At 33.9% G+C, this 13627-nt stretch overlaps 2 protein-coding genes and 1 pseudogene across 3 annotated transcripts; 1 reads left to right on the plus strand and 2 right to left on the minus strand.

Annotated features, from left to right (window-relative positions):
- Nucleotides 1-1978: 1978 nt before the first annotated feature.
- LOC120187406 lies at nucleotides 1979-3089 on the minus strand. Its single transcript, XM_039191130.1, has one exon. It carries the CDS (start codon nucleotides 2627-2629, stop codon nucleotides 1979-1981), a length of 651 nt encoding a protein of 216 aa, XP_039047061.1. The 5' UTR covers nucleotides 2630-3089.
- A 3442-nt stretch (nucleotides 3090-6531) lies between these two features.
- LOC120187407 lies at nucleotides 6532-7731 on the minus strand (annotated as a pseudogene).
- A 2976-nt stretch (nucleotides 7732-10707) lies between these two features.
- On the plus strand, nucleotides 10708-11990 carry LOC120187435 (PLASMODESMATA CALLOSE-BINDING PROTEIN 3-like). 2 transcript variants are annotated; one of them, XM_039191150.1, is made up of 4 exons: nucleotides 10708-10891; nucleotides 10981-11223; nucleotides 11319-11330; nucleotides 11419-11990. In XM_039191150.1, exons 1-4 carry the CDS (start codon nucleotides 10840-10842, stop codon nucleotides 11820-11822), a joined length of 711 nt encoding a protein of 236 aa, XP_039047081.1. In that variant the 5' UTR covers nucleotides 10708-10839; the 3' UTR covers nucleotides 11823-11990. The 2 variants fall into 2 exon arrangements, with proteins under 2 accessions (XP_039047081.1, XP_039047080.1); XM_039191149.1 differs by having other exon boundaries at nucleotides 10709-10891; nucleotides 11300-11330; nucleotides 11419-11988.
- Nucleotides 11991-13627: the final 1637 nt, after the last annotated feature.

Below are 13627 nucleotides of genomic sequence, written 5' to 3' on the forward strand. Positions count from 1 at the left end.
AAAAAGGGATTCGTGGTCGGTTACGTTTAGGGAAGGATTAGCACCCCTACAACGCCCAAAATTGGTACTTTTTAATTATAAATTGTCTCTATTATTAGAAATTTAAAAATTCAAAATATATTTAATTTATAATCTTATTACTTCAAAATTATAAAAAAAATATCAATTTATATATATTTATAAATAAAATATTTATTTATTTAGAAATATCAGAAAAGGACTTCTAGGTGCCTTAAGACAGCTCTTTTCTTCGATATTAAAAAATAAATATAAATAAAATATTTCCAAAAAAATATTTTATAGGGTAAAAATATCACAAAACGGACTTTTAGGTGCTTTAAGACAGTCTTTTTCTTTAATATTATTAAAATAGGATTATTATAATTATTTTATATAAAATATAATTCATATAAAGATTTTAATAAAAATAAAAATAAAAATATTTATTATATATATATTTGTAATAATAATACTACTACTAATAATAATATATTACAAATAAACATATAAAATTAAATCAACAACTAAAATAAATGAAATTAAAACTATATAAAAATGATTAATAATTTAAAACTAATGACTAAATTAGAATATATTAAAAATAAATATCTAATTCGTAATTATTCAAAATTTCAGTGGCTAAACATGCTATTCTATCCCTTTATTAATTTAGTGACTAGATTAAAATTATATTAAATTCGTATATCAAATTAAAAGAAATTAAAACATGTTATTCGGGGTTTAAAATATTAATTAATAAAATTATGAGGGCTAAATCAGTTATTTTACCTAAAGTATATATAAGTAAATCAGTGACTAAATTATAATGAATAAAAATTAAAAGATCAAATTATAATAAATATAACAATATGTTATAATGATCAAATTGCAAGTTTTCAAAGTTACAGTGGTTGCGGGAATAATTTAGCCATGCACAAAATTACACAAAGGCCCTCACCAAAACTACGTCGTTTTGGTAAGGGTATTTATACCCCATAATAACCGGCCCTTCGGGCCAATTCTTCATTTCTTTCTTTTCTCTTCTCTCTCTAAACTGAGAGAGTTTAAACTCTCTCTCGCTTCTCTCTAAAACTGAGAGAGAGAGAGAGACCCGGGCCGGCAGCCTTGTACTACCGCCATCCTTACCGCCGGCCACCGCATTCGGTGGCCGAAAAATTTTATTTTACACTAAAATGTAGATCGGGCCGTCCTAATGACAGTTCCGGTATCTCTTTCCCATAAATGGCTCCCGATCGGAGCAAATCTAGGAAAATACCTTCGGTTTTCAAAGGTTTTTGGTGACGCTTGGAGGCCGGTGGTGACTCCGATCGAGGTGTTGTCTTCCTCGGTAAGCTTCTCTCGCTCTTCTCTTTTTGTTTTGTGGTTTTCTTTTTTTGTTTTTTCTTCTTCCTCCCCTTTTGTTGGCAGGAGGCTCGATGGCTTTTATAGCCACCACCGAGGCTCTCGTCGGACCGGTCTCAAGAGTGAAGGTTAGTGAGTCACCGAGCTATGTGGTGACTCACCCCATAGCTGCGACGTTGACAGCTGTGTTGGGATCTCTGGAAGCTTCTGTTGCCGTCGTGGCAGCAGAGGTTGAGGCGGTGGCAGCGGATCGTCGGCAGTGGCCGGTTGGAACACTTTGCAGCAGAGGCGACGGTTGTAGTCCCTAGGGTATCATAACCCTAGGGTTTCCATCTGGAGGCTTCTGGACCATTGGATCTTATCAGATCCAACGGTGGAATTGATGTTGGCAGCTGAAGAAGATGAAACCCTAATTAGTTTAGGGTTTCCATTAGGCTGGCTCAAATTGGGCCAGAACTGGGTTTCGGGATTGGGTCTGGACCAGATTGGGTATTATTGTAATTGGGCTCCGGGTATTGGGCCTATAATATGTAATAATAATATTTATTAATAAAAATATTAATAATAATAATATAATAATAATAATAATATAAATAAATAAAATCGGGACAAAAATTTAGTGTCTACAACCGGCTAAGCTATTTTCATAACTCTCGTGTATCGAGTCATTGCAGTCATTCACCTTCGTATGGCTCGCTCGGTGTCCTCCAAGAGTCCTATGGGAATCGAAGGTCTTGTTACAGGTTAAACACTCGTATTTGCTTCCCTTTCGAGGACTGCAATAGGCGTCCTTGCCATTTATTCTTAAATCATACTTGAATTTACTAGAACGCTTCCAATATGTAGCATCAAACTCAGATCCAGAAACCATTTTCAGCTTCTTAGACTCGATGTTCTTGCGAAATCCATCGACCTCATCTGATTCCACCTTCTTTGGTCCAAATCTAAAATACCCTGAATCAGAATTCTCAGAAGAATGACAAGTTTCAGCTTCAGCTGGTTCCTTCAACTCGTTGGAAACACATTTCATGGCATTCTCGAGGCTAATCACATCGATGGACGACGATTTATCTTCCAACACGATCGAGTTGTTCTCCAGATAATCGACGACCGAATTCAACCCTTTCACTATCTCCGAAACAGATGAAGAACCATTCCCCATGTTGTCCGAATTACTCCATTGAACACCGATCGCCTTGTACTTCACCCTCTTCGATCTCCTTTTACCGGGACTCGTCGATGTCTCCGTATCCGATTGACTATCCATTATCAGCTTATGTTTATCGCCATTGTCCAAATGATGAACTCTCTCCTTCTCGGAATGGCAAGACGTGACCAAAAAGAGCCTTCAATGATCTAAAACCCTTGCCACATTCTTTGCAAATCATCTCTTTGAATGAAGCCACATTGCCTGAATCTGAAAACCTAATGGTGTTCTTGGGGTTTTCCCTCAAACCAGAAAATCTCTTCTTGCTTAGATTGATAAGCTTTTTCAAGCGAAAATCAGCTGATTCTTGCTCTGTTTAAGCAGAGTTTTCGTTGTTCATATGGATTCTTATGTGACCACCCAAGGATTTCCCACAAGTGTACCTCTTCTTGCACAATTTGCAAACGAATCCTTTTTCTTGGTTTAGTTCCATTAAATAATCAATGGAAGATGATCAATTAAACACAAAAATGAAAAATAACGAGCAAAGGAAACAAGATCATTAGCTCATTTCTTACCTCAAATCTTTTTAAAAAAAATACCACATTTTGCTCCAGGATTGCTTCTTTACTGCGCCAAGGAACAGAATAAAAGGGTAAACTACACGGGAGACCACCAACCTATGGTCATTAATCAATCTTACCACCGAACTATTTTTTATCTCAATTCGACCACCAAACATTTTAATTGATTCAATTAGACCACCGCACCGTTAATTTTAACAGACTTGGTGACGTTTCCGTTAATAAAATTGACATAATTTTATATTTGGTCATTAATATTTTGCATATTCTATCAATTTAGTCACTATTTTAATTCAATTAAATAGATTTAACTATCCAATTAGAACAAGACACGTGTCAATACATGATTGGAAGGTTTTATTTATGATTTTTAAATTATTTAATTAACTGATTTTTTAACCAATCAAGTGGTGACACGTGTCACTAGCCCGATTGAAATGGAAAATTGAAGAACAAATTGCTCCCAAGGACAATCGAACTTGTGTCTGTGGAAGGAGAATTACTAAGTGCCCAAACCGTTGGGCCAAAGCTCCCCAATGGTTCTAACTTACAACAATTTGTATTCGACTTGTAAAAGTTTGTTAATGATAAAAAAAATAAACAAATTATTTGTTTAAATAAATTATTTTTTTTTAACCGTTAATCGAACCGAAATTTATTTGAAAATTATTAACAGAACCAAATTAACGGTTAATCGGTTAATAATTTTCAAATAAATTTTGGTTCGATTAAAGGTCAAATAATTTCGGTTCGATTAATGTTAAAGAAAAAAATTCGGTATATTTTCAAATAAATTCGGTATACATATGTTAAATAAAATAACTTGTATATTTAATTTAGCCTATTGGTTAAGACTTTTCTTGATTACTAATTGATTTTGAGTTCAAATGAAATTAAGTTATTTTAGTCATACCTAAACATGAACAGGTTATATAATATATGTATTATCTTGATAATAAATGTGAGAATTGGCTCAACGATTAATTTTAAAATCTAGAGAATTTAATCTATAAATTTAATACATAACTAGAATAAATGATTTTAATGTTAATGCTCAAATTAACGCATTAGCCAAATTAAAAACATAATCAAGATCAAATTGCATTAAATGAAAATCCAAGGAAACAAATCATATACAAGTAGTGACCAAAATGGAAGAAAACAAAGAAGGGTGTCAGCTTCACGAATACATAAATTTACAAGGACCCGTGCCCTAGTTATACCAATTTTGTTAACTGTCACGTTAACACTTCCGTTAGATGTTAACGGTAGGTGACTATATTGAAATCATTTAAATAGTTTAGTGGTTATATTGACATAAATTTAAAAATGGTTGTCATTTTGAGACCAACCCTCATAATTGGGTAGTCATTTATGTATTTTACCCAAAAATTAAATAAAGGGTAAACAATGCTGATGTGTCCCTTAAATATTGAGAAAACTAAAAAAATATATATAAATATATTGATTCAAAAGACGTATAGCATTCAAACATTATAGTGATCCAAAAGATCTAAATGTTTTCACTTGTGTAGCAAACATAGTATTAATGTTTTGTGTAAATCAAGAAAAATGTATTTATTTATAAAAGTGGATAAAAACATTTAGATACTAAAAAAATTATATAATTCGGGACCTAAATTGAACATTAAGCCCTACCCCCTAATTTGTCTTGCTTGGGAGCTAAACAAGTGAAAGCTCAAATCTCCAGTTGTATTTAGGCTTTCAGCTTTTCTCCAATTAGGCCGCTGCTAAAATGGGTCTATGGTCATATTCATAAGCAAAGATGTTTCATTTTGGTTGGACTTAGCCCCATGTGTCATGTGTGCGTTTATTTTGTCTTCTCAATTTCTCCTTTGGATAAATTAGCATTTAGTCATTGAACTTGATAATTTTCTCAATTTAATTTCTAATTATTTTTTCAATATAAATTTTTTAATTTGATAATTTTTGTTCATTTTAGTAAATGTGACTCAGACTATATCATAATATAATCTCAAAGTGTAATATAGTCAAAATGGAAAAAGTAAAATGGAAAAATCGAAGATTAATAAGAATTAAACGATTTCAGTAATTATTGAGATGATTATTATTCATAAAGAAATGGAAGCATGTCATTTCTCATATAAAAGAAAATTACTATGAGAATTACTTCTCAATTAAAACAGTATGCAAGATAAGGCTATCTTAACAATGCAATAAGTCAACCTATAAGCATCCCGTCCGATTCAATGAAAATAGAAATGGTGGAAAAAGAATCCCACATCCGTCGATTACAGAAGCAATAACAAAATCAATTCTGATTTTTTTTTTATTAAAGCAAGATCAAAATTTGTACGAGAAAATATAAAAATTATTAATATTTTTGTAAAACATTTCCTTTTGGTTTTTTCTTTTTAAATCTTTTCAATTTATATTTAAAGCTAATTTAAAATTGTCAAGATTTCAATTTAAATTATCTTCTTTAAAGTACAATATATTTGAGGTATAAATGAATATAGCGTTCAATGAATTTTTCACGAAATATTTGTTTGTTAAATTAAATAAACGATTACGAATAAAGTTTTGGGTAAGTTATATGTTTAGCACCTAAATTAATACTTTTGTTCAAATTTAGTACATAAACTTTATCTTTTTTCAAAACATACCTAATGTTTAGTTTATGTTTTATTTTGGTATCCCGCAATTAGAAACTTAACGAAAATGTTGTACGTGGCATTTTTATGGGTAAATTACATTATTCCTCACTAAGCTATCTTCTCGCTCTTATTTTGGTCACTAAAGTTTAAAATTTTTAATTCAAGTCCTTAAGTTGCAAATTATTCCTATTTTAACCACTCTAATTTATTTTATTAATAATTTTTACTACATGACATTTTTTTTATTTTATTAATATATAATTAAAATAAAAACTTAAATTTGAAAGTTACAGTAACCAAAATAGGAGTGAAAAGACAGTTGAGTGGTGAATGATATAATTTACCCATAAAAAGGTTTCATGTACAGTAGTTTCGTTACACAACTAAATGTTTATAGGGATGTAAATGAATTGGACTTGAACTAATAAGACTTTTTCATGTTCATTTGTTTATTTTTTAATGTGTTCGTGTTTGATTCGTTTAGTTTTCATGAATATGTGCTTTTTAACGTTTGCGAACATCTTCGTATATATGTTCGTCAACATATTTGTTTAGTGTTTGCGAACATAGTTTGAATTTCAAAGTTCACCTTGTATCCAATTTAATCCTTACCTTCATAAATATTTAAAATGTAAAAAAAATTAAACTTAATAATCCTTGTATTGGAGTAAGGAATATATATATATATATATATATACGCTAAAAAGCTTTGCCACCTGTTCTGTTTAAGTGAACACCAAAACATATCTAGTTCAAAAAACAAGTATCACCATGATTCATGAATGAGATAATCGGTATAAATTCACTAGTAAAGGTTTTATCATCATAAAACAACAATAAATCATGTATATTCTACGGACTAAGATAGAGAGCCAGACACTACCGTGTCATGTAATAACTCTATACAACTCCAAACAGAATCTTAGAACTATAACAAAAAAAAATGTGGTGCATATAAAATTGTATAATCGGATTATATGTCTCTCAAAAGTATGGTCTATGCCACAGCTGGCATGTCCTTAAGCCATTGATGCAATGGCTTCCCAATGGAGTAGACAATGAATCCGATAGCCCTTAGCTTAGCTTCGTCCATGACGTTCCGGCCATCGAAGATGAACGCAGGCTTCCGCATGTTGTCGTAAATCCTTTGGTAATCAAGGATTTTAAACTCGTCCCATTCTGTCAGAATGCTAACCCCATGAGCATCCTTGGTTGCTGCATAGGCATCCCAAACTACATTAACTTGCTTGATTGAAGTAGCGGTCATAGGCTGAAGATGAACCGGATAGTCTCAGTCGAACTTGTTCATTGCAAGATCCCTCTGAATCTGCTCCTCGCTGACTTGAGGGTCGTAGATGCTCAGTCGTGCCGTATCGCCTAACAGCCCTTTGTACATATCGATAGCTGGGGTCTCACGAGTGTCACCATTGTCCTTCTTGAATGCAAATCTAAGAATGGCAATCTTCATCCCTGAAACAGTGTTAAACATCGAGGAAACAATCCGGTTTACGAATTGAGTCTTCTGGTAGTCATTAATCTTAATGATTTGTTTCCAGTAATTGGCAACTTCTGGAAGGCCATTGCATTCACAAATATAGATCAAGTTCATAATATCCTTTTGGAAACACTATCCACCGAAACCAACAGTAGCATTCAAGAACTTGGGTCCAATTCTCGTGTCTTTTCCATTAGCATGAGACACTTGACTCACATCAGCACCAGTTGCCTCACACAATGCATACATAGCATTAACCGAAGAGATCCTCTATGACAAGAAGGCATTGGAAGCGAGCTTCGATAGCTCTGCAGAACAGAGGTTGGTGCATATGGTCCACTCCACAGGGACCCAATGTGCATACACATCCCTCAACGCTTCAATCGCCTTTTGACCTCCTGGGGTCTCCTTGCCTCCAATAAGAACACGGTAGAGATTGAAAAGGTCCTGAATCACAGTTCCCTCAGCAAGGAATTCTGGGTTTGAGATAATGTAATACCCAAAAAATATTGATTAGTGACTAAAACATAATTTTTGAAAGTTTAGTGGCCAAAGTAGAAACTTAGAAAAATTCAAGGACCAAAGAGGTAATTTTCCCAAAAAAACTATTTTATAAATAAATATTTCATCTTTAAGAATATATTCTTTATGCAATTCACATTTTGATATGAAATTTATGTAAAGAGCTATAAAGTGATAAAGTTTTTGTATAATTAGATCAAATCGAAAATTTACAAAAATTTAAAGAATGTTAGTACGGGGTTTGAAATATTATATTTATAATTTTAATAAGTATAATTTAACATGGAAAATTGGGATTAAGTGGATTTTCCATGTTAAAGTTGAATAGTGGAAATTAAGTGACTAAATTGAAATTTTAGAAAAGTAGAAGGGAAAGATAAAAATTAATCAAATAAATGTTGATATTTATATGAATATGTAAGAATGGTGATGAAAGCATGGAAAATTAGTAGATATCAAGATTCATTAAGGGTAGAAATTACTTTTGGATTAAAATAATTTTTAATTCATTTTAATTAGAATTTAACAAGTGTAAATAGATATTTTTGTAGAAAAATGGAGAAAACTCCTTCTCCCTATAAATTTCGTGCACCATAGATGAAGGTATGTTTTCTTCCCTTTTTTTTTCTTTATTTTAGTCCTTTTTACTTTGATTTTTTTGAAATAAGTTGTGAAATAAAAAAATGATATATATCAAATTCTCTACCATTTGATATGAACATTACATGATTTAAATGCTTGAATCAATGATTTTGTTGCTAGAGTGGATGATGAATAAGTTGGATTTTGATTATTTATGGATATATATTTGTGTTATTAATGTTATAAAGTTGTTTTCAAGTTTCAATAATGATCAAAATTACTTAAAATGTTTATATACTATTCAGTCATGGTTAAGATTCACGAAGAAATAAAAATTTTGATTAGTTTTTGTTATGAAAATTATTGAAATTACATGGAAATGTTATTAGGAAGATGAAATCATGCTTGAACCAAGTTGAAAATCAAGCTTAATACACTTTAATCAATTAGGCCTAAGGGAAGAAGGCAGATAAAAATTGTGGAAAAATTATCAAGGTCTAGAAATAATGTGTTAATGATTCTATATGCTTAAAATATGATTAGGAAAAATTTAGAAAATTTTAAAAGTATAGGGACTTAATTGCATAAATTGAGAAATATTTCCTTGTTATTTTTTGCTCCAAATCTATTGAAATTACATGTGTAAAATTAAAATTATATCTCTAATAATATACAATCTACAAAATTTAAAACAAAACTAGATAAGAAATATAATACTACTTAAATAAAAATCAAAATACTAAATCTAACTTACAATTTTTCTCCAAGTTTTCTTGTTATTCCTCCCCTCTTTTTTCACTCTTTTTTTTTCTTACTTTATCTTCAACTTCATCAATTTAATACCAAAAAAATCCCCATCATCTACTCCTACCTATTATATACCCCCAAAATATATTGTTACTGCTGCCCCCTTTCCCTGCGTCGGCTGCGCCTCTGCCATGCTGCAATGTGCATCAAATTTGAAATTGTGAACAGTAAAAACTACACTGAAGACACCATGTATTCATGACATCCAAATTTTTTTTTATTAAAAAAGCTACTCGACATCCCAAAATTTTTAATTCAAATATTCAAGAATAATGAAGACACTATAAATTCGTGTCACCTTCAATTTTTGAATTCAAAAAATTATTTTGAACAGTAAACGTCATACTTCATTAGGGACCAAAACGATGAAGATGTAGAAGTATGCATATAAGGACACGTTCTCCCCTCAAAAGATTGTTTCAAGTACCTAGGGTCTATGATACATAAAGATGGGGTGTAGATGATAACGTTACACACCGTATAAAGGCGGGATGGCTAAAGTGGAGGGCCGCTACTGGAGTTTTGTGTGACAAGAAGGTGCCTCTAAAACTTAAGGGGAAATTTTATAGATTGACAATAAGACCATCGCTGTTGTATGGATCAGAATGTTGGGCAACCAAGAAGGATCATGTAAGGAGAATAGAGGCCGCATAAATGAGAATGCTTCGATGGACATGCGGTAGGACTCTGTGGGATATGACAACAAACTCTGCTATTAGGATGTCCATGGGGGTGGTGCATGTTTCCGAAAAATTGAGGGAGGGAAGACTACGGTGGTTTGGGCATGTCCTTAGGCGATTACCGTCGGATGCGGTCAGGAGGGTAGAGTCGATTACAGTCGACGGTGCCAGAAGGTGAGGATGACCAAGGCGGAAGTGGGAAGACTGCTTGAGATCTGATTTGATGGATTTAGCCATTACCGAGGACATGACCTCTGATAAGAAAGTATGGAGACTTAAGACTAGGGTAGTCGAGTAGTGTGGGTCACATCTCTAGGGTGTATCATCTCTGTCTTCTTTTAATGCATTTGTAGTAATTTCCATGACTTCTACTTTTTATACGTTTCTGTTATTGGTATTTATGAAGGCTTAGAACTGAGATTGCTATCGTTGACTTCTGTGTAACATTCTCTTCACTTTTAAATTTAGTCGGGTCTTACGTTTCTGTCTATATGCAGAGATTTTTTCACAGGGATTTATTTGTAGGGATTACTGCCTATTACAAACGCACATATGATATTAATGATATTAATGACTGCATATGAATACTGTTCAACTATGTATTTATGTATACATGCATTGTATTTTATCTATATTTTTAATTTTCTGACTGCCGGAGGTCTTTCACGGAAACTATTCTCAACCTGACATTGCATATGAGAATTTGATTTTGTTATTGTTGTTTTGTTATATTTTAAAAAATAAAAACAACGACGAAATATTTTTTTTAAAAAAAAGAAAAAAACAAATGCAATATTTTGAAAAATTACTCAGATTACTTAACTTACTATAATAATAAAAAAAAAGAAGAGGCTTATATATCAGATACCGACACCCACAGCCCACCGTCATTCTTTTCTGTTTTCTTATCTCTTGCCCTTCTGGAAATCTCCAATCTCTTTGATTTTCTGGGTTCAAACCAACGGTATATATCTTTAAAGATCTGTTCCTTTTCAAATTCTTCCCCCTCCTTGCATCAACCATGGTGCTTTTAGTTTACCTAGTGGTGTTCTTAGCCTTCACCGGTCATTCAAGTAAGTTCTTTCTCTCTTTTCTTTTCTCTTGTTTTTCAACTAAAGAAAAGTTTTTTTTGTTGATGATTGTTTATGGTTTGGGGTTGCAGGTGCTACTTACTGTTTGTGCAAAGATGGAGTGAGTGAGGAAATGCTTCAGAAAGCACTGGATTATGCTTGTGGAGCAGGAGCTGATTGTTCTCCGATTAATAAGAACGGTCCTTGTTTTAATCCCAATACAGTGAAAGATCACTGTAATTATGCAGTCAATAGTTATTTCCAGAAGAAAGGCCAAGCTCAAGGGAGCTGTGATTTTACAGGCACTGCCGCTGTTAGTTCAAATCCTCCTCCAAGTAAACTACCTCAAAAAACCAACCATTTTTACTGAATAATTTGTATTTTGGGGGTTTTCATGATTTTTTTTGGCAGATGTGCCTTCTTCCTGCAGTTTTCCTTCCAGGTATGGTTATTTAACCCTTTGTTTGGTATTCCAGAAAAAGATTTTATTTCTGAATAATTTTGCTTGTTTTTACTGAATGAATTTGTAGTGGATCAAGCTCAACACCGACCACCGGAACTCCGACACCGCCGACGACCGGAACTCCGACAACGCCGACGTCCGGTACTCCGACAACGCCGACGTCCGGTACTGCGACAACACCGACCACCGGGACTCCGACAACACCGACCACGGGTATTCCTTCGACAACGCCGACCATGGGGAGTCCAACAACACCCACAACCGGAACAACCAACGGGATCCCTTCAACAACCCCTACCAGTGGGACAAACACCGGGACACCGGTGTTCGGAGGTGGAACAACCTCGTTTGGCCCGTCGGGGACAACCACAGGCATCACCGATCCAAATCATGCTGCACGTGTTTTCACCGCCAATTTTGTCTTCAGTTTTGCCGTCAGCCTTTGGGTTCTTCTTCATCTTGTTAATTTAAGTAAATAAACATGGTATGTATGTGGGGAAATCATTTGGTAGAGCCAAAAACCCATGAGATTAAATTCATATATGGATGTAGTAGTAACAGTAGTAGCGATCATTTTAGCTTTTAATTTTCATGTCTTGGTCATGTGCGATTCCCTTTTCGGTGCTCACTAATACATACTACTTTGTAGATTTGTAGGGGTTAAATTAATGAGAAATAATTAGTTTAACCAATTTGCCTGGCTGGATTCTTTGCTCTAGCTAAAGAGGTTTTTAAATAGAGAAAATCGCCTCAGTGACCAAAAAAAAGTTATAATATACGATTTTAATCAACTTTTTTTGGATTTGCCAAAATGACCAACAAAATCGCAACGCGAAATAAAAATCGCAACGCGATCCCCAGAATCGCAAATCAGTTTCCAAAATCGCAACGCGATTTTTGAAAATCGTAATGCGATAGTACAAATTCGCATTGCGATTTTTCAAAATCGCAACGCGAATATGAAAATCGCATTGCGATTTTCCAAAATCGCAACGCGAATATGAAAATCGCAACGCGAACACATAAATCGCAACGCGTATCCGTAAATCGCAACGTGTATCCGTAAATCGCAACGCGTATGGGTAAATCGCAATGCGTATCCGTATATCGCAACGCGTATCCGTAAATCGCAACGATAATACATAAAATCGCAACGCGTATCCGTAAATCGCAACGCGATATTTAAAGCGCCATTATAATCGCTACGCGTATTTTATTTTCAAATTACAAAAAGAATATTAAGACAAAATCCCGTAATCGCAACTCATAACCTAAAACCTAAAATCACAACTCAGTCCCATCTCCATCTCTCACTCTCTACGGCGAAGAAATCCGTCCCCATCTCCGAAGATTTCCGTCCCCATCTCCGGCGAAATCCCTCACAACCATTCACGGTCAGAAATCCCTCACAATATTCAGAAATGGAAAATCAACCTCCGAGGGTTAGTTTTTTTAATTATTTTTATTTTGAAATGTTTGCATTATTGTAGGTTTTTCATATTGAAACTGATGATAAGTTTACTGGTCATTTCAATAATAGATTAACCATTTCACTTAGATTTCATTTCGCGTTACGATTCTGTCGTTGCGATTTTCATTTCGCGTTGCTATTCTCTCGTTCCGATTTTCAAGTTAGTATTTGTCTTTGTCTTTGTTCTGTCTTTTGGTTGAAGTAATGCAATCCATTCAAGTTTCAATTTGTAGAAGAGTCGCAACGAGATAAATGAAAATCGCAACGAGAGAATGACTGTCGCAACGAGAGAAATGAAAAGCGCAACGAGAGAATCGCAACGCGAAATGAAAATCGCAACGAGAGAATCGCAACGCGAAACCAAAATCGCATTGCGATTTTCATTTCGCGTTGCGATTCTCTCGTTGCGATTGTCATCTCGCGTTGCGATTCTCTCGTTGCGATTTCATTTCAACCAAAAGACAAAACAGTGTTGCAAATTTTAGTTTCAAGAATAAACTACTACTTTTTATGTTTATTGTTTTTGGTATATCTTCACAGTGTAGTTTTTGGTATATCTAACTTGGTATGTTTATTGTTTTTGTAGAAATTTTTTTCGGCTCAATTGACCTTGAGAAATAAAGTCAGCCTGACCACTACAATTGCAAAGAAGCTTTCACCTGCTCAAAGACAATTGTTTGAGGAAACCTGCTTCGGGCCATGGCTGAGAGTACAGCATCCGGGTGGAGATGCTAATTTGACCCATTTGTGGCTTCAGACCATGACATCAAATCTACCCGACAGTATACAACGTGGTGAGGAAGAG

Source organism: Hibiscus syriacus, unplaced genomic scaffold (genome assembly GCF_006381635.1).
Source record: "Hibiscus syriacus cultivar Baekdansim isolate YM2019G1 unplaced genomic scaffold, ASM638163v2 tig00113725_pilon, whole genome shotgun sequence".
In the NCBI taxonomy this organism is placed as follows: Eukaryota; Viridiplantae; Streptophyta; class Magnoliopsida; order Malvales; family Malvaceae; genus Hibiscus; species Hibiscus syriacus.